The 20721-nt window shown below is 52.1% G+C and overlaps 2 protein-coding genes across 2 annotated transcripts in view; both read right to left on the bottom strand.

Moving 5' to 3' along the window:
- Nucleotides 1-20721, bottom strand: part of LOC309684316 (olfactory receptor 14C36-like) — a gene marked incomplete at both ends in the record, with an annotated part of 204552 nt that overhangs the window by 141467 nt on the left and 42364 nt on the right. The window lies entirely within an intron of this gene.
- On the bottom strand, nucleotides 14836-15771 carry LOC309684319 (olfactory receptor 14A16-like; the record flags this gene model as incomplete). Its single annotated transcript, XM_082500254.1, has 1 exon — nucleotides 14836-15771. One exon carries the CDS (start codon nucleotides 15769-15771, stop codon nucleotides 14836-14838), a length of 936 nt encoding a protein of 311 aa, XP_082356380.1.

Here is a 20721-nt window from a genome sequence, read left to right as displayed (position 1 = left end):
CCCAGGCATGTGCTTCAGAGACACAGGGCCCTCTGGAGGCACCACTGGGTACTGATGGTCAGGCAGCAGAGCGCTGCCTGGAAGCCTGAGAAATATTAACATGCATATGAGCATGACCTCATCACCTTAACAAGTGAATATTTGTAATAAATATCAGTCTTTTCCCATAAGATCAAATGAGTTTATTTTATAGGAAGAGGAGAGCTATTGATCTTCCCCTGTACTTGCATTGTCAGGACTCCCTCTCTCAGGCTCCGCATTTAATCTTCCTCATCTTTCTCATATTTCCCAACTAAACTGACCATGTCTGAAGGCACCTTTCCAGCAGTGCATCTGCACAGAAGCACTTGCGATTGCTCTCTACATTTCCCTTCCCCTTCCTCTTTCACCATTCAGACACCTCTCAACAATCCAGTTGTGGCTTTGAGCTTCAGGCACTTAAAAGCTGGCCTATCTTTCAGTAGTCTAATTCTGTTATTACCAAACACTTTAATTGTGCTTATTTTGTAATTTCCCATCTGTCTGAAACATGTATTGCATTTCTTCATCTGTGGAAATATCCAAACCCACCTAGACAAGCCCTGAAAAAGCTGATCTAGCTGAGCCTGTCTCAGCTGGAAGGCTGGACTAGGTGATATCTAGAGGTCTCTTCCAAACTCCATATTTCTGTGATTTTGTGAGTATAAAGGAGAGAAGTAAGACTGAAGGAAATTAACAACACGTAGCCTGTACCAGAAATAGGGTGAGATCCTGTGGAGAGGACCCATGCCGGGAAGGGTAAAAGTGTAAAGAGGAAGGAGATGCAGAGGTTCTGTGCTGACCATAACCCCCCATTCACCACCCCCACCCCCCACATGTCTCAGAGTCAGGGTGGGTAGAAGAATGGGGAATGATGGAGTAATCTGAGCCTGGGAAAAAGGAGTGGGGAAGGAGAATGGTCTTTAATATTTTATTATATTATATTTTATCACTATCAAAATCTATTTTAATTGGCAATGAATTAAACTGATCACCCCCAAGTCAACTCTTCTTTGCCCCTGACAGTAATTCGTAAGTCATCTCCTTGTCTTTATCTTGACTCGTGAGCTATTGCATCTTATTTTCTCCTTTTCTCCTTTTGAGTCTGGGGTGTGAAGGAGCAGCTGGGTGGGTGTCTGGCAGCTGGTCAAGGCTGACCCACCACAGGACCACCACATCAGGACGGCTGTGTCCAATCTGGGGCTCCCCAGCACAAGACAGACCCTGACAGGCGGGAGCAAGTCCTGAAAGGCCAGAAAGATGGGCGAGGCCTGGAGCACATTATATACAAGGAAAGGCTGAGAGAAATGTTTTGTTTGTTGTTTTATCTTTCCAGAAATCTCTCAGAGCCATACACTGGAGCACAGACCCAGGCAACTTGGCGGAGTCTACAACAATGTAGATTTGCAATATCTCTCGAGACAAGGCCATGAGCACCTGATGGAGCCAGAGCTGTCTCACAACAGGCTTGGCTGAGGGACCAAGACTTGACTGTGGCAAGAGCTTCTGGGATTTGGTGTGTGATGAGTGTCAGTAGGAAACTGGTTTCCTTTTTATTAATAATTGCAGTGTATTTGGGTATCACGAAGCTGCAAAGGATGGGGATGACCATGAAGCAAAGGTCCCTCCTCAGAGCTGGGCTGTACGGCCAGAGATGGAAAGCCCGGTGTGTGGAGTGGTCAGAAAGAATGCCTCTTGTGCAGCTTTCCCGGGGTGTCCAGGGAACATGGCGTAGACCGGGCCCCTCTCTTCTGCACCTTTGCTGACTTGTTTGCCTCACCGTGTCACCTGGCTCTGCCCTGTGGGCACCCTGTTAGGTGCCCTCCCCCTGCACACCCAACCAGGTGAGCTCTACACGGGTGTTGTCCTCTCCCAGACACTTTCCTGCCCAGACCAGCCCAGGAGAGAAGTCCAGCCTGGGCCGGCCCTACAGAAATCCCCACCACAGGGTGCTGCAGAGCTCTGGGCGCTCACCCCGCAGCCACAGCCCCTCTGAAGAGCACAGCAGGTCCCGGGGAGCAGAGAGAGGTGGTCTCAGCCTTCCTCATCAGCCCCAGGGCTGAGGGCCAGCCATAGCATGAGGAGACAGAGGCCAGTGACTCCCACTGTGCCCTGCATTTGTCTCCAAGAGACCCTTATCACCAACTGCTGGCAGCCCCACTGAGCCAGCCCCTCTCCCCACCACAAGACTCCTGACCCAGGGGCTCCTCAGGCTTCTCCTGCGGCCCCAGCAACAGTGCAAAATGCCCTGAGCTGCTGTGTGCAGAAACGGGTCTCTTTTTCATTTACCTCCCCTGTGGAAGCATGGAGGTGCTCCTTTGCTCGTGTCCAGGGGTGTCCCTGTCCCCAGAGACCCTTTTCCTGGGGGACTGCGTCCGTGTTGGCCTGGCTGGCCACTCCAGCTCCATCCCCATGGTCCCCACAAGACCCTGAGCTGGCAGTGCTCTTCTGCAGGGTGAGTGGGCTGCGGTGCCCAAAAGCCACAAGGAGACAGTCCCAGGCAGGTCCCTGTTGGTCATTCACCATTACCATTGGAACTGGGCGCCCACATGTAAAGCCTCAGGACAGACTCATTCCCCAACACATCGCCCCGTGCCATCCACCCCTGAGGCCATGACGAACCCCAGCTCAGCAGCATGGTCTCATGGCTGCAGTCTCTTCAGCCTATTCCTGACCTCAGCTTTGGAAGAAGAGCTCAAACTCCAGACACTGGGACTGAAAAAATCTACTTTTATTAGAAAGCTGTGGCGTGGGAGAAAAACTCTACCATCATGAAAGACACACGTACAAGGCCTTTGAGTCAGACTGGTCAGGCTGGGTTCATGCCTCTGGAGAAGTGGAGTGGATGTAGACACTCCTGGGCAAACAGGACTATCACAGGTAAAATGCCCAAAGCACAGGAGGTTGCTGATAGGAATTCAAAATCACTTTTGAAGAGACATGGGCTGCTTATCACTGCTGAAAGACAAGTGATTGAAGAAGTTTCTTCAGTGCGTCATTGAGCTCCTGGTTCTTCATGCCATAGATGAGGGGGTTCACTGCTGGAGGCACCACCGAATAGAGGAATGCCACCACTAGGTGCAGGGATGGGGAAGAGATGGAGGGGGGCTTCAGGTAGGCAAATGTGGCAGTGCTGATAACCATGGAGACCACAGCCAGGTGTGGGAGCCACGTGGAAAAGGCTTTGTGCCGTCCCTGCTCTGAGGGCATCCTCAGCACAGCCCTGAAGATTTGCATGTAGGACAGCACAATGAAAACAAAACAGACTGAAGATAATGAAAAACCAAACACAAGCAGCCCAGCGTTCCGGAGGTAGGAGTGTGAGCAGGAGAGCTTGAGGATGTGGGGGATTTCACAGAAGAACTGGTCCACGGCATTGCCCTGGCAGAGGGGCAGTGAAAATGTATTGGCCGTGTGCAGGAGAGAATAGAGAAACCCACTGGCCCAGGCAGCTGCTGCCATGCGGACACAAGCTCTGCTGCCCAGGAGGGTCCCGTAGTGCAGGGGATGGCAGATGGCAATGTAGCGGTCATAGGCCATGACGGTGAGAAGGCAATACTCCCCTACAATCAAGAAGACAAAGAAAAAGAACTGGACAACACATCCCCAGTAGGAGATGGCCCTGGTGTCCCAGAGGGAATTGGCCATGGCTTTGGGGAGAGTGGTGGAGATGCAGCCCAGGTCCAGAAGAGAGAGGTTGAGGAGGAAGAAGTACATGGGGGTGTGGAGGTGGTGGTCGCAGGTGATGGCGGTGATGATGAGGCTGTTTCCCAGGAGGGCAGCCAGGTAGATGGCCAGGAAGAGACAGAAGGTCAAGAGCTGCAGCTCCCGTGTGTCTGCCAATGCCAGGAGGATGAAGTAGGTGATGGAGCTGCTGTTGGACATTTGCTGCCTCTGGGCATGTGGTCCTGTCCTTAGAGGAAGGGGCAATGAAGAGTTAGGGGAGATTTTTTTGATGAAAATCAAAGCCTTTTTCCTTAGACCCTTGACGGCTACACACAAACCCCATTCTTTTTCCAGGTGACCTTCCTTCATCACTGGTCCTGCAGCTCTGGTTGGTGCTGGTTGAGTGTGCTGTGAGGAGCAGGGCCTCTGCCTCTTGGCTGCTGAGGAGTCAGCCCTGCCTTGCAGCAGTGGGTGTGTGGGCATGGTGGGGGCAGGAGCCAGTCCTGGCTCTTGTCTTAGAGGAACCTACTTCTAACGCAGAAGGGCTTTTCAGTTTCTGCACTCCCAGTGCTAAGGAACCAGGATGGTAGAATGGATGTTGCAAGGTTTGGGTATTTTACTGCTTCCCTCATCCCACATGGGGAGTGTTATTGGACGGCAGAAAGCCCCAGCATTTTTGCTGTGCTCAGGGAGAACAGAGCGAGTCCTGTGAGGCAAGAGGATTGCCTCTGGCTCAGTGCAGGGTGAGAGGAGCGTGTCTGCCTCTCCATCTTGTTCCCAGAGCCTTGGGCTTCCACCTTTCTCACATGGAGGTTGATCACACTCCCACCTTACCCTGGAAGTCAACCAGACACTGGTGTCACCAGTGGTGACACTGGTCACTGCAGACCGCTAAATGTCTCACCCTTTCTCAAGGTCTAAGCCCCCCACTTCTAGCCAAGGACACACATGGATCATCTCACCAACCCAACAGCATTTCCTCCATCATAACATCTCAGTGCTTCTATCTGGGGCTTTCAGATAAAACAGAAGTGCTCTGAGGACAGGTTTGCATCCTGAGGGAAGGTCACAGCTTGGAAGGACACCTCAGGGAGGAAGCCTGTTGTCCTTATGATGATATTTCATTAAGTAAGACCCGGCTCATATCCCAGCCCTACAGACTGCGTTGAACACATCTCCACGTGTGCCAGGAAATCTGGGACACTTGTTCCCATGGACACAGCTGAGTTAAAGGACACACAAGATCAGTGTGTGTCCGCAGCGGAAACTCCACCTCCCCAGAGAGCCTGACAGCCAGAACAAGATAGCAATAGCAATAGCACAGACCCGTAGAGGAAGAAGGAAAACCACAGTGAGCTCAGAGAGGCCGTGGGAGAGGCAGCCGGGCACTCAGGATAGCCTTACCCTTACCCAGCCGGGCACGTCACCTCCCGGACACCAGCACTGCCTGGCAGTCGCTCTCAGCCCCTGTGCTCTGCAGAGGGCAGCGGGCACACGGCTGGAGAGCTGCACCGCGCTCTGCTGGAGCTCTGGCTGCAGAGGAGGTGTTTCACGCCTTGGACCCCACAGCTCTGAGGGCAGAGGCTTTGCTGGGTGGGAGAGGAGGCAAGGGGGCTTGCTCAGAGGAAGGGGTCTGCACTGGAGGGGATCACATGGAGATTTCTGAATTCTCCCTCCCACCACCTTTCTGGTTTTAGTTTCCTCTCATTCCCTGATCATATCCCTGCTGCCTGGAGATTTTCCTCCTGGAAGGTGTTTCCCTGTCCCATGTCTTTTCCCTGTGAGTGCTCACAAATCCCATCCCAACCTCTGTGCGCTCACCTGGGCTGGGCAGAAACCTGCCTGTTTGCATGTTCCTCTTTGCAGGTGGAAAAGGGCAGGTCAGGACAACCCTGACAGGTCCAGCAGAGGGGATGTTGGTGCTGTCGTTAGGCAGAGGAGTGGCTGAAGGCACCTTAGGAGGCTTGTGGCAGATCTACTGACCTCTCAGAGTTGAATTTCAGGAGTCTCAGTGACTTGTTAAAACTTGAAAGCTCCTTTTCCAGGTACACTTTTCTCTTCCCCCATGCCCTTCCCAGAATAGGAAACTGAAAAGACAGACTCAGGAAAGCTCCTTATCTTCATAGTGATTCCTGCTTTGATCTTCTTTTTGAGACAAACCCTTGGAAATATCCTGGGGGTGATTTGCATCTTTGAGCAGCCCTGACCTGTGAGCAGCAACCCTCAAAAGCAGGAGGACCCTACCCTGCTGGGGGATGCTCCTTCCACCCACAGCTTCTCCCCACAGAAGCGCCGTGGGGAGCTCCCCAGGAAGGTGGAGAGCTGACCCTGGCAGGCGGCAGAGTCCCTGCCCTGCACACAGCCCCTGGGGTGCAGGGACCCTGCTGGCAAGGACAGCCCTGGGATACCACACAAGCACATCCACCTTTACACTCCTGCAGACATTAGGAGAAGGCAGTCATCGTGTTCTTGTCCCTCTGACGGTGCAGTGGAATGTCCCTGACCTGCAGCACATCCTCCTCTACAACAGAGAAACTGTCAGAGTTGTCCTTACTGATGCCACAAGCTGCGGGATGTGCCAGTTTTAGGAGATCCTTGCAGGAACTGGAGCTGCATTGCCCTGCAGCCAGAGATGTACTGTGTCAAAGTCTGTGAAGATTTCTCCCTCAGTGATCTCTCAGCGTCCTCCTGCTCCCAGTTGCCTTTAAGTTCCCTCTGCCTTGCTCCTCTCCTCTCGCTGCCTGCAGGCAGTGCCCCCAGCCCTGCTCCGGGGCAGAGCTGTCTCTCTGCAGCGCTGCCCGCTTGCCAGGAGCTCCCTCCGTCCCAGCAGCCCGGCCCAGCTCAGCAGCAGAGGACCAGCCCATGGTGGCACTCTCTCTGTCCCCTCTGGGCTCCCTGGAGGTGTCCCTGGGGCTCCAGGGGAACCTGGTGGGAAACAGCCTGAAGGAGTCCCTGATGTCACCTCCCTCAGCTGGGCAGAAGTACTTCTTTCCTGCACTGTCATTTCTCCTATTAGGAAAAGATTTTTGCGTTTGAGAATCACCTTTCCTGGTCCCATCATTTGACAGGACACCCAGTCAGCTACTGGGAGGGATCTCCTTTACCCCTGCTGAGGGAAGGGATGCACATGAGTCTATAGGCGCATCTCATTTGTCCGTTTGTAGTCCTGGGGCCAGAAGGGCGCTCAGCTCCCTCCCACGCACAGCACAAACCCACAGGAGGTGGGATTCCTCTTGCCTCAGGTCTTCAGGTGTGCACAAAATCGACAGCTACACGTGAGCTCCTTGCCTCAGCTCCCTTGCCGGTTAATGGAGGTGGAGGGCAGGGTTGGGCTGTTCAGACACAACGCCTGGTGACATTTAAGGTGTCGGGGGTGGACGAAGATATGTGCAGGCAACTGCAAGCCCTACTGGAGCAGTTCATAGCGACAGGGCAACTTCTCTTAAAGGCTGCTGGGAATTTCCTTTGGCCAGCTGGAAGGAGAGCTGATGCCCAAATTGTGGCCACTGAACATGTCCCCACTCATTATTTTCAGGGCAGCTTTTAGAGTTATTCGTTTGAACAACTGGAGTCATGTGCCACAGGGAGAGCTCTGGCTCTCTGTCTCTCTCTCCATCAGTTGTGTTCACCAGGTCTCCACTCACTAGATTGGCAGTTGCTTCATGCTCATCTCCACGTTGCCTGTCAAAACTAAATGCTCAATTTAATTTTTAAATGGAGGCCCACAGAGATACTTGAGATGCCAACTCTGGCAGGGACAGCACAGAACCAAGAGGAGAGCAATTCCCATTCAGGGTGGGTGTGCGACAGACACCCCAGATGGCATTGCCAGGAATGCGATTTGGAGCCTGCGTGCCATTGACTGATACCTTCAGTCAGAGGCATCCTTGTCAGACGCCATCAGTGAGGCAAGGTCTGTCCCTTCTCTACCCAACAGCTGTGGGCATTGCATGGACACAAAGCACATCACACCGGGGTCTTTGCTCACACCAATGATGACAGAGCCGAGGAACAGACAAATCATTTTCATGGTGTGCCTGGAGGCATCTTGTTTTCAAAGAAAGTATCCTCCAAGCACGGGAATGGTTCATGCCAAAACTCAACTGAAACTGAAAGGAGACTCAAAGGCAAAAAGATGAGCTGTTTCTACTTCAGGAACAGCTAAAGAAGAATCAGAAATATTGTGGGACAACAGTTCAATTTAGTAAGCGTAGGTGCAGGTAGATCGAGATATTTGACATCCTCTTTGCCTCAGTTACCGCCAGCAAGGTCTCCCAGGCCTTTGTGCTTGGAGGCAGGTCTCTGGAGGAGAACAACCAGCGGTAGATGAGGATCAGACCAGGGGTTGCTTGAGCAAACTGCACCCTTACCAGTCCATGGGACCGGAGGGTTTGCATCCAAAAGTTCTGAGAGAGTGTGAGCCTTACAAGAAACCAACCCTGCTCGATGTACAATGGTTCTTCTGGTCAGGAGGAGGGCTTAGGCTTTCCTGTGAGGAGTCTGTGCTCCACCCTTGTGCCACAGCTGAGCTGCTGCAGCCAAAACGTGCCCAGCCAGGAGGAGGTGGATGGCAGGCAGGAGGAGCTGGAGCCCTGCGGCTTGTCATACCACTGTGATGGGTTCTGACTCAACGAGATGTGGTGGGACAGCTTGCTCACGTGGGGCTCTGCAGGGGAGGAATACAGGCCCTGCTGGAGAGACTGGCAGGGAGGATGAGTACAGGGGATGTCCCCTGTGTTGAGGGGATGCCCCCTGTGATCCCCTCCCATGGAGGAGGACAACCAGCAGTGGATGGGGATCAGCTCAGGGGTTACTTGAGCAAACTCAACCACCATTACAGAAATGGAGCTGGGTCATTTGACCAGATCCCTGACCACAAGTGTTCATACGCCATGACCCCAGAGATTCCATTTTTCGGTCCAGAAGAGTGTGATGCCCCTTGAGGTGTCCTGGAATATCTCCTGCCCCGTGTAGTGTTTTCGGCTGTGATGAGAATCAAAACACCACCTTTGAGTGGAATAATTTCACCTTCAATGCTGATACGAAGGGCAGATGGAGGGACTTCAGCCCTTCCAGGCGCTCTGCTGAAGGGACAGGTCTGCAGAGATCCAAAATGAATATAATGGTGGTGTACTGGGCTCCACCACATAAAAATTTGGCCTGCTTTGTGCTTTCCACCAGTTGGGGGTCTGTCCCTTGACATTGCTTGGTAAAACAATAAACTCCTCTCAAATTTGAAATATGGAGGAAAGAGAGACCGCCAAAATAAATTAGGGGCAACATCCGTGGAGAGGTCTTACCATGAAATGATAGGAAGGAGTTTGCAATGAGAGAAAAAGGCTGTTTTAAAAACTTCGTGCCTGAATCTAAATGCTCTTAAGTTACAGCTGTCTTATGAACTAAGAATGAAGGACAAGAATAAAATGAATGATATTTAATTTGTCGTCATCAAGATGGAAAAGAAATTTTAGCGCACAGAACTGTTACAGCACTGAGTGGAAAGGGAAACACGTCTGCTGAGCCCCGACCCGGCAGCTCGCTCACTCTCCTCTCCTGAGGGATGGGGAGAGAACTGGAAGGGTAAAGTGAGGACTATCAAGATATAACAAAGCTACGTAGGGGGAAAATGAGAAGGGCCAAAGCTCAATCAGAACTCAGCTTGGCCACTGCAGTTAAAGACAATAAGAAGAGATTCTTTCAGTATATCAATAGAAAAAGGAAGACTAGGGAAAATGTAGCCCCACTGGTGAATGAGACAGGAGCCCTAGCAGTGGAAGACACAGAGAAGGCAGAGTTACTGAATGCCTTCTTTTCTTCGGTCTTCACTGCTAAAGCTGTCCCTCACGAATCCCATACTCTGAAGGCAAAGGGGAAGGTCTGGAGAGAGGAAGATTTTCCCTCAGTTGAGGAGGACCCTGTCAGAGACCACTTGGCCAAGCTGGACATTCACAAGTCCATGGGCCCTGATGGCATGCATCCGCGAGTGCTGAGAGAGCTGGCAGATGTTATTGCTAGACCACTCTCCATCGTCTTTGAATGGTCATGGAGAACAGGAGAGGTGCCTGAGGACTGGAGGAAGGCCGACATCACTCCGATCTTCAAAAAAGGCAAGAAGGAGGACCCAGGGAACTACAGACCAGTTAGTCTCACCTCTGTCCCTGGGAAGGTAATGGAGCGACTCATTCTGGATGTCATCTCCAAACACGTTGAGGAATAGGAAGTTATTGGAAGTGGTCAACATGGATTTACCAAGGGTAAATCATGCTTGACCAATCTGATAGCTTTCTATGATGTTATAAATGGTTGGCTGGATGAGGGGAAAGTCGTGGATGTCATCTACCTTGACTTTAGCAAGGCTTTTGACACTGTCTCCCATGACATCCTCATTAAGAAGCTGAGGAAGTATGGGCTAGATGAGGTGACAGTGAGGTGGATTGAGAGTTGGCTGCGGGACAGAACTCAGAGGGTTGTGATCAGCAGCACAGAGTTTACTTGGAGGCCTGTAACCAGTGGTGTCCCCCAGGGGTCAATACTCGGTCCAATTTTGTTTAATATATTCATTAATGACCTGGATGAGGGGACAGAGTGTATCCTCAGCAAGTTTGCTGATGATACCAAACTGGGTGGGGTGGCTGACACCCCAGAGGGCCGTGCTGCCATCCAGCGTGACCTGGACAGGCTGGAGAGCTTGGGCAGAGAAGAACCTAATGAGGTTCAACAAAAGCAAGTGCAAGGTCCTGCACCTGGGGAGGAAGAATGCTGGGCACCAGTATAGGTTAGGGGCTGACCTGCTGGGAAGTAGCTCTGAGGAGAAGGATCTGGGGGTTGTGGTAGACAGTAAATTATCCATGGCCCAGCAATGTGCCCTTGTTGCCAAAAAGGCCAATGGAATCCTGGGCTGCATAGGGAAGAGTGTGGACAATAGGTCGAGGGAGGTCATTCTCCCCCTCTACTCTGCACTGGTGAGGCCACAACTGGAATACTGTGTCCAGTTTTGGGCTCCCCAGTTCAAGAGGGACAGGGAACTGCTGGAGAGGGTCCAGCGAAGGGCAACTAAGATGATTAAGGGCTTGGAGCATCTGCCTTATGAGGAAAGGCTGAGAGCGCTGGGAGTCTTTAGCCTGGAGAAGAGAAGGCTGAGGGGAGACCTTATTATGGCATACAAGTATCTAAAGGGTGGGTTGAAGGAGGATGGAGCCAGGCTCTTTCCAGGGGTCCCCAGTGACAGGATGAGGGGTAATGGGCACAAGTTAGAACATAGGAAATTCTGTTCAAATACACGGAAAAACTTCTTTACGGTGAGGGTGACAGAGCACTGGAACAGGCTGCCCAGGGAGGTTGTGGAGTCCCCTTCTCTGCAGATTTTCAAGACCCGCCTGGATGCAGACCTGAGTAATGCGCTCTGGGCAATCCTGCTTTAGCAGGGGAGTTGGACTAGATGATCTCTAGAGGTCCCTTCCAACTCTGAAAACTCCGTGATTCCGTGATTCCTGTTTCGTCACAGTTGGTGACATGGACAGTGGGATTGATTGCACCCTCAGCAAGTTGTCCAACACCACCAAGCTGTGTGGTGCGGTTGACATGCTGGAGGGGAGTGATGCCATCCAGAGCGACCTGGACAGTCTGGAGAGGTAGGCCCATGCCAACCTCATGAAGTTCAACAAGGCCAAGGGCAAGGTCCTGCACGTGGGTCACGGTGATCCCAAGCACAAATCCTGGCCAGGTGGAGAATGGATTGAGGACAGCCCTGAGGAGGACTTAGGGCTGTTGGTAGTTGAGAAGCTCAACAAGAGACAGCAATGTGCACTTGCAGCCCAGAAACCTAACCATATCCTGGGCTGTATCAAAAGAAGTATGGGCAGTAGGTCGAGGGAGGTGACTCTTCCCCTCTTCTCCCCTCTCGGGAGACCCCACCTGTCCATAAGAAGAAGCGGGTCCCGAGGAGGCTGACTAAGATGATCAGAGGATTAGAGCATCTCTGCTATGAAGATAGGCTGAGAGAGTTGGGGTCGTTCAGCCTGGAGAAGAGAAGGATCCAGGGAGAGCTTATAGCAGCTTTCCAGTACCTGAAAGGTACCTACAGGAAAGCTGGAGAGGGCTTTTTTACGGGGATATGTAGTGATCAGACGAGGGGTAAAGGCTTCAAACTCGAAGACAGGAGATTTAGATTAGATATTAGGAAGAAATTTTTGACTCTGAGGGTGGTGAGGCAATGGAGCAAGTGTCCCAGTGAAGTTGTGGAGGCTCCATCCCTGGAGGTGTTCAAGGCCAGGTTGGATGGGGCTTTGAGAGACCAGGTCCAGTGGAAGGTGTCCTTGCCCATGGCAGGGGGCTTGGAAGTAGATGATCTTTAAGGTCCCTTGAACCCAAACCATTCCGTGATTGTAAGAACAATGTTTGAATGGACTGTCCATGCCCCCTCTAACACTTGGCACAGAGTGAGTCGCACTCGGAGGTGTTGACCACTCTTGTGGTGTGTCTCCCCTGCTCTGCATGTGTCTGAGACGTCCCACAGCATGAGGAATGGACACCATCTCCTGGTTTGAGGTAAAACAGGACCAATTTTGTTCAGTACCTTTACTTCTTAGCCGGGCCTCTTCTAACTACTGAAATTAACTGCATATTGTGCAGACAGTGTTTGCTCTCTCAGAGTGATCAGACCTATGTTTACAGCTGATGCCCAGGCACGGTGTGCAGAGAGGCTCTTGCTTATACTTATTGCTATAACACCCACGGGCAGTGAACTTTGGTAATTGCCCCGTTGGAGGGTTGGAAGTGGAAAAGCACAGAGGGGTCACACCTGTGAGGCTGAGCGGACAGGACAGGTGACCCAAAACTGACCAATGGGGTATTCCATCCCATCTGCGTCATGCTCAGTATAAAAGCTGAGGGATCAAAGGGTCAGCTCGCTTCCTTCAATGACCGGTGTCTGAGGAGGACTCTGTCTGTTCGTCTGCCTGTGATCCCGATCCTGAATCCTTATCTGGAATCCAGTTCCCATCCATCACTGAGTCCAGTCTGGGACTGCCCCAGTGCCAGCCAGTGACGTGATCATCATCCTGGGAGCTTGATATGGTTTTGTATATATTTCATTATGGACTTTTTATTTTATTATTAATATTTCATTAACAGAGTTTAGGTCCTTCCAAACTCATAAGTCCCTTTCTCTCTCTCCTGCCTCTCCTCGGTAGGGGAGAGCATCTGCCGTTCTGCCTGAGTGGCCAGTCCAGCCCAAACCTCAATACCTACACATTCACCCTCCATTTGGAGAGGTCCAGTTTCAATATCATTTGGAAATTGCTGATATCACTTAATGCGTAAGCAGATAAACAAAGACAGGTGGAAGAAAAAGGAAACTTTTTTCTTTTCTTTTCTTTCATTTTTAAAATCATTTCACTTCTGAAATCTCTCAAATACGAATGGTAAAGTGAAGAAAATTATGCTCAGAGCCTTGGCTTGTTAGGGCATTTTGCATGTTAATGAACTGGCCTCTTGAGAAGTAAAAGGCAGCAGCAAAGCTCCAAGTTTCTGAGCATGTCAGTGGGCTGCACTGAGGGCCACCCCTGAAAAGACCTTGGAGGGAATGACCAGAAAAGGGACTGTCCCTGGAGGCTGGTGAAGCAGGAAGTCAGAGGCACTGCTTACAGGTTGAAAATCAAACATGGAAGTGGTTGTGAAAGCCCTTGACCTGTCTCATCAAGCGGGATGTCCAAGCACTGACCCCCACACCCTGGGAATGGGGATCCTTTCCCACACGGGAAGCTCAGGGCTCTTCCTGGGAGCACTGAGATGAAGGGGTGTGTGATGCCAAGGGCAAGACAGTGGTAGGACACCTCTCAGGCTCTCTGGAGGGTGGGGTGGAGGCAACAAGGCCCCGTTGATGTAAGGAACTGGAGTGGTCTCGGGGGCCTCAGTGGAAGAGACCGCAGCCATAGTCAAAAGGACAAGGATTTCAGTTCTGTTGGGGGGTCCAAGCCCCAACAAAGGGGCCATACCCCCCACAGGCTGTGGCTGTTTCTCTGCAGATGCCAACCACCACCCCTGCTTCCCCACCCCACTCTGACCCCATGCTGTCCCAAGCTCTACTGATGACTCTGTCTTCACTATTTCTTCAAACACAAGGCTGTCATTTTCTGAGGTTTTCCTAAGGGCTGTGAGTTCCCCATAACCTGTGCAGCTTCTTCCAAAGCCCTCCTAATGCTCCTCAGATGCCAAAGATGTCTCAGCCCATAAACTCATTTGAATCCTCTATTTAGCTCCATGTCACCGCACGGAACTGCACATCTTCCTTCTGCTGCTGCCTCAAAGAAAAAACTAGATCTATTTCACTTCAGTATGACACCCTCCTGATATCCCAAATCTGGGTTTGTTACACGGTGTGCAAGCCAATAACACACAGAGCAGAGGTATTTCCAAGTTTATTCCATTAATGCGCGGAAATGGGGTGCTCAGCCCAAAACGGGAGCACAACTTAGCTTCAAAAGACTCCACTTCTATGCATTGATGTTTACATATTCAAGCAATTCATATATATATTCACAGTTACTCATTGTTATTCTCTTCAAGGATTGGTTGAGATTTCTTTGCTTCCCATATAAATTAGTGCACAGACTCTGTCTTCTTCTTCCATTGTTCTCTTTTGAGTAGGTGGTATCATTTGGGTAGGTGGTCAGTGAGTCAGTGGTCGTGATCTCCCCCTGGCAGAATTACCTTTAACCACTTCTCTGATCTTGGCAGTTCCAAGAGGTTTTCTGGGTTCGCTGACCCGCCCTACGGTTCATCACTCTCTTGACAGGAATCCCCTGCTTCTCAACAATGCTACATTGTCTGGTGGTAGTTCCTTAACTGAGTCATAGATAAATCATGTCTAGTTACTCTTTCTCTATTTTCATATTAGGAAAATTATTAAATAGGGTTGGGGCAGTACAGGGGACTTGAAAAGCAGCAGGTGTCCTTGGTTGCTTCAATTACAATGACATTTTATATTTCGTTTTCTTAGTTTATGTCAATTTTCCTGCAACAGAGAGAGCTGCCCTGTTATTACAGAGATGCTCCTCAGGAAGGCAGTTCTGATGCTGTGATGACACATTTACCGAAGGCCTCACTATTATCCAGCACAGTAGGGACAGCCTGTGAGGAGACATGGGCAGCTTACTGCTGCTGAAGGTGAACCCATTGAACCCCTTTCTTCAATGCTTCTTTGAGCTCCTGGTTCCTCATGCTGTAGATGAGGGGGTTCACTGCTGGGGGCACCACCGAGTACAGCACTGCCACCACCAGGTCCAGGGATGATGAGGAGATGGAGGGGGGCTTCATGTAGGCAAACATGCCAGTGCTGATAAAGAGGGAGACAACCATCAGATGAGGGAGGCACGTGGAAAAGGCTTTGTGCCGTCCCTGCTCAGAGGGGATCCTCAGCACAGCCCTCAATATGTGCACGTAGGACATCACAATAAAAACAAAACATGCAAAGAAGAGACAGGCACTAACCACAATTAGCCCAACTTCCCTGAGGTACGAGTCTGAGCAAGAGAGCCTGAGGATGTGGGGGACTTCACAGAAGAACTGGTGCAGGGCATTGCCCTGGCAGAGGGGGAGTGAAAATGTATTGGCCGTGTGCAGGAGAGAATTGAGGAACCCACTGGCCCAGGCAGCTGCTGCCATGTGGACACAAACTCTGCTGCCCAGGAGGATCCCATAGTGCAGGGGTTGGCAGATGGCAACGTAGCGGTCATAGGCCATGACGGTGAGGAGAGAATACTCAGCTGAAATAAAAATGAGAAAGAAAAAGAGCTGGACAGCACATTCTGCATAGGAGATGGCCCTGGTGTTCCAGAGGGAATTGGCCATGGCTTTGGGGAGAGTGGTGGAGATGCAGCCCAGGTCCAGAACAGAGAGGTTGAGGAGGAAGAAGTACATGGGGGTGTGGAGGTGGTGGTCGCAGGCGATGGCGGTGATGATGAGGCCGTTTCCCAGGAGGGCAGCCAGGTAGATGCCCAGGAAGAGCCCGAAGGTCAAGAGCTGCAGCTCTCGTGTGTCTGCGAATGCCAGGAGGAGGAAGTGGGTGATGGAGCTGCTGTTGGACATTTCCTGCCTCTGGGTATCTCTTATTCTTATCTGTGACTATCTGTTAAGGAGGAAAAGACAGTACTGAGTCAGAGCAGACTTCTCCTGGCAAAATGGATTGCATATGTCTTTGCAGCCCCACATTCAGACCCTCTTTTCAGGAGCACCTCTCTGCAGCTCCCTCACTTGAGCTCCAGCTTTTGCTGACTGAGGCTGCCACTGGGAGCAGGGACTTCGCAATGGGCTCCCGAGGAGTCCTCCTTGCTGTGCAGCAAGGGGGAACTAGGACAGCAGGGCTGTCTCCAATTAAATGTAATCGTGTTATATCAAAGAGCTTTTCAGTGTTGTTGTCGGCAATTTGCCCAACTGCACAGCAGAGGAGAGGGGATTTTGTTTTCTCTGTTTTGTTCTGGTTGTACCTGCCACATTTCGGAGCGGTTTGGGATGGCTGAAATCCCTGACATTTCTAATGCACTCCAGGTGAAGTCTTGTGGGTCCTGAGAGGCAAAGGGAGAGTCCCTTAGTGCAGAGAGAGGAGAGCAGCTCTGCCCATCAGTCCTCTTCTCCACTGCCCTGTGCTGGCAGCTTGCAGCTGGAGGAGGATCCCTCTGAGGTGTTGCCATCAAAAGAAGCAGGACACTGCGGAGAAGAGAGGAATGCAGGTTCAAAGGGCAGATATACAGGCTCATTGCCTTTTCTCATCTCTCCCCTCCCGGACTGGGACTAGGAGGGATCATTGCAGCCACCCACGTACAGCTGCCCAGCAGCATTTCCATGGCCTGAGCACCGAGATGTCTTCTCCATGTGGATCCGAGGGAGCACAGAGATACTATGGGAGAGCTGTGCCCTTCTGGAGAGCACCCTGCAGCCCCACAGGACTCCTCAGGCAAATAGTTGATGTCCTGAAGTTGCCTGGAGGAGTCCTGGGCACATTGCTCCCACAGACACGACTGCAGAGCAGGACCCAAAGGGTCGGCATCTGAACGGGAGCTGAATCTGCCACCCGCAACCCCCACCCCCCGCACTGACTCAGTTTATCCTCAGTTTATCCAACGGTGAGAACAAGGGCAGCTCAGGCAGGAGGGGACGGCAGTGAAATGCCACAACTCTCCTGACAAGGGAGGAGGGACATGCTAGGCAGATGGCAATCCGGGGTTCGTCCTTTGCTGGGCTCTGGCTGCTGCAGGGTCAATGCGTGCCCGAGACCCCGTGGGCTGGAGGGCAGAGCTGTGCCCCGGCTGGGAACGGAGACCAGGCAGGAGCTGCCCAGGAGAAGGTGTCTGTGCTTCAGGGACAGCATGGACGGGCCCACATCCCCCTCGCCAGTGTTTCAGGCAGCAGCTCCCTCTCACTCCCTGCCCGTGTCTCTGCTGCCGGCAGCCATCTCCCTGTCCCCAGCTCAGCTCCCGTCAGTGCTCACAAACCCCATCGCACTGCTGTGCGCCCACCTCTGCCTGCCAACACCTCCAGGGATGGGGCGCTGCCCAGGGGCATCTCTGAGTGTGTGGGGGCTAAAGACCAGTTCACAACGAACCTGATGTGGCTGCAAAGGGGAAGATGCTGCTGAGTTGGTGTGCTGCCCGAGAGGTCCTCTAAAAAGTATCATGAGGCAGAGCTCAGCCGGGCTGCACTCTCTTGAGAGCACAAGCACCATGCCCTGACCTGCTCATCCCTATCCTACCATGCTGGGGTCACTCCTTCCACCCACAGCTTCTCCCCACAGAATCTCCGTGGGGAGCTCCCCGGGAAGGCGGAGAGCTGACCCTGGCAGGCGGCAGAGTCCCTGCCCCAGCACACAGCCCCCAGGGTGCAGGGACCCTGCTGGCAAGGACAGCCCTGCCCACCCCTGCCTGCACATCAATCTGCAAACCCCGGAGCCATCCCTGGGAGAAGGCAGCTGTCCGTCATTGTCCCTCTGAAGGTGCAGCAGGACATCCATGCTCTGAAGCACGTCCTCCTGCTCCACACCAGACAAGCCAGGACAGCCATCCTGACAGCTCCTGTCAGCCATGGCATGTGCCAGCTCTAGGAGACACTGCCAGGAACTCATCTGCATTGCCCCACAGCCAGAGACTTACCATGTGAACGGCTGTGAAGGTTTGTCCCCCGGTGAGCTCTCTCCTGTCCTCCCACCCCAGACTGCCTTTACGTCTCCTCTTCTCTTCTCTTCTCTTCTCTTCTCTTCTCTTCTCTTCTCTTCTCTTCTCTTCTCTTCTCTTCTCTTCTCTTCTCTTCTCTTCTCTTCTCTTCTCTTCTCTTCTCTTCTCTTCTCTTCTCTTCTCTTCTCTTCCCTTGCTGCCTGCAGGCACTGCCCTCAGTCCTGCTTCTGGGCAGACCTGTCTCTCTGCAGCGCTGCCCGCTTGCCAGGAGCTCCCTCCGGCCCAGCAGCCCGGCCCAGCTCGGCAGCAGAGGACCAGCCCACGGTGGCACTCTCTCTGTCCCCTCTGGGCTCCCTCAGAGATGTCCCTGGGGCTCCAGGGGAACCACCTGGGAAACAAGCTGAAGTCATCACTGATCTTTTCTCCCTCTGCTGGGCAGAGAAACTTCCTCCCTGCAGTGCCATTTCCCCTTTTGGAGACAGAGTTATGTCCAAGAATCCCCTCTTCTTGCCCCACTAGGAGACAGCACACCCAGGCAGTGAAAGGCAGGAGTCTCCTGTACCTCCTGTACCCATGCAAAGCACAGGTGACACATGAGGTGCCAGAGGTGGTCTAAGACACGTGCTCGTAACTGATGGAAATATTAAGAGGGACAGGGCAGTGTCTGGAGTCATCATTTTGAGGCTGGTGGGGCATGGTGGTGACACTCTCTCTCCTCCACCAGCTGTCTTTACCTCATCTCCTTTGGCACCCATGGCCCGTTTCTCACAGACACCCCTACAGTGCCCAACCTCATTCAGGGCAGCTGCTCCATTGGAAGGTGACCTACACCCTGTGGTGCCACGGGAGGTGCCAGGGCTCTCCTGCACAGCCGCATGCAGCCAGCAGGGACTACACAAGACCTGCAGCAACACGATCGCCATTCAGAGCAGCCGTGTAACACACCCCAAGAGAACCTCTGGGACGTTCAGTGCCTTTGTTCATGCAGCTGCAGTGAGGCAAGTCCTGTCCCATCTCCATCCAGCAGATGTAGGCAGTGCTTCTCCCACAGCCTTTAGTCATCCCTTTGATGATGCAATCATGGAACAGAGCAATGATTTACCCCATGTTCTTGGATCACAGGATGTCCATCGCCGAGGACATTTTCCAAAGCACCTTGTCTTTCCTGGAGATCAGCTTCCCCTTGCACCACAGGCCCTGCAGGCCTGCAGAGACGTCCCAGAGAGCAAAGCCCTCTCCTACCAGGGCTGCACAGCCCAGCCCTGCTTCTCTCTGGTCCTGAGGGTTTGCTCTCCTTCGGGTCACCTCATTTCCTCTTTCCATTGCCATCTGCCATCCACCCCTGCATGCTCTGAACAAAACCTTTGCCTTGCATGGGGCCTTGGGCACTTGGCACCGGCTTTCTTTGTTACACATCTGAGTGTGGTCCTCGTACCTTGGCTGAGGTCCAGCACAACTCTGCTCTGACCTAAAGAACCTATAATGAGGGAGAAGAAGGGGAGAAATTCTTATTTACATCTCCATTTCACAGCTAAATGGGGAAGTTGAAACACATGCGGAAAAGGCCTTGATCTAAGGTGTGTGTAAGAAGTCCTCCTCTTGAGAACTTTGATGTTGGTCTGTACATTCTCATTATATTTTTCATAAGACACAGACCAGCAAGATGATACTTTCTCTGCTCCTATATACGTGGAGGTTTGTGCAGCCATCTGCAAAACCACATTTCCTCCAACAAACGGAATGTAGAGTGTTCCGAGAACATGTTTCTATCAGGACGTTTCACATCTAAATGGCGCCGGGAGCAATGACGTTTGGGTAAACTGGATAGATCCTGCTTTTATTTCTTTGCTATCCAACATTGCCCCCACCTGCTAGCGCTTCCCTCCTGACATCCCTTTCTTTGAGAGGGTCAGTGCTAGATGGCAACTGATCCACATATTGCCCGAGTTCATCCAGTCACCTTCTCTTCCAGGCACACAGAAAAGCAATCCAAGGGGACATGACCTGGGACATGTTCCTCATCTAAAGTGAAGCTAAGCAGCCTCAGCTCCGCAGCTCATCCTCTGGATCTTTTGGAAAGATGCATGCCACGTTGCTTTTTGCAGTTGTCATGGAGTCCCCCAGCCTCCAGGACCTTTCCAAGATGATAGAGAGTGGCCTCACTGTGACATTCTCTTCCTTTCTCAGCACCCTTGCATACTACCTCTTTTCCCACATACTGGTACTGGTTGACTTTGCCCAAATCACCTTTGATTTGATTCCCATCCAGCCCTGGCTCTTCTCCTCCAGAGTCTTGCCTTGAGGCACCAAGGCCTGGGAGACCTTGCTGGTGAAATCTGAGGCAAGACACACATGGAGTATCTCAGTTCTATCTACGCTGGCTCCTACTCAATTCAGCAGTGTCCAGTCAGTATCTTTGTTTTCTTCTTTAATTGCTCCTGAGGTAGGCAAAGATCATTATGATTCCCTTGAATTTGCCCTCAGGTTTCAACTGGGTTTTGATACAGACAAATGCTTGGAAGATGCTGTCCTTGAAGACCAGCTGTAGTGAGCTCTGCTGTCCTTCAGTGCTGCTGCTGATTGGATCCCCACTAAAACTGCCCAGAACAGTCCCAAGTCTGCTCTCTAATGCCCAGCATCTGCAGTCTTCTATTCTTGTCCCTCCCTCCCCTCGGGACCTGGGACCCCCCTGTTTCGGGGTCATGACAGCCAATCTTCACATCCCGCACCAGCTCTTCTTTGCTTGCAAGGATGAGATCCGGGTTTGTATTACCCCTGTTGACCCATCTGGTCGCTGTGCTAAGGTGTTGTCCTCAGACATTCCAGAAACTGCCTGCAGTGTGCACGCTGCCGTATTCCCCTTGCAGAAAAT

Source organism: Vanellus vanellus (assembly GCF_965231255.1).
Source record: "Vanellus vanellus genome assembly, contig: HAP1_SCAFFOLD_53, whole genome shotgun sequence".
Taxonomy (NCBI): domain Eukaryota; kingdom Metazoa; phylum Chordata; class Aves; order Charadriiformes; family Charadriidae; genus Vanellus; species Vanellus vanellus.
Note: the sequence above shows the minus strand (reverse complement) of the source record. Positions and strands in the feature narration are given on the sequence as shown.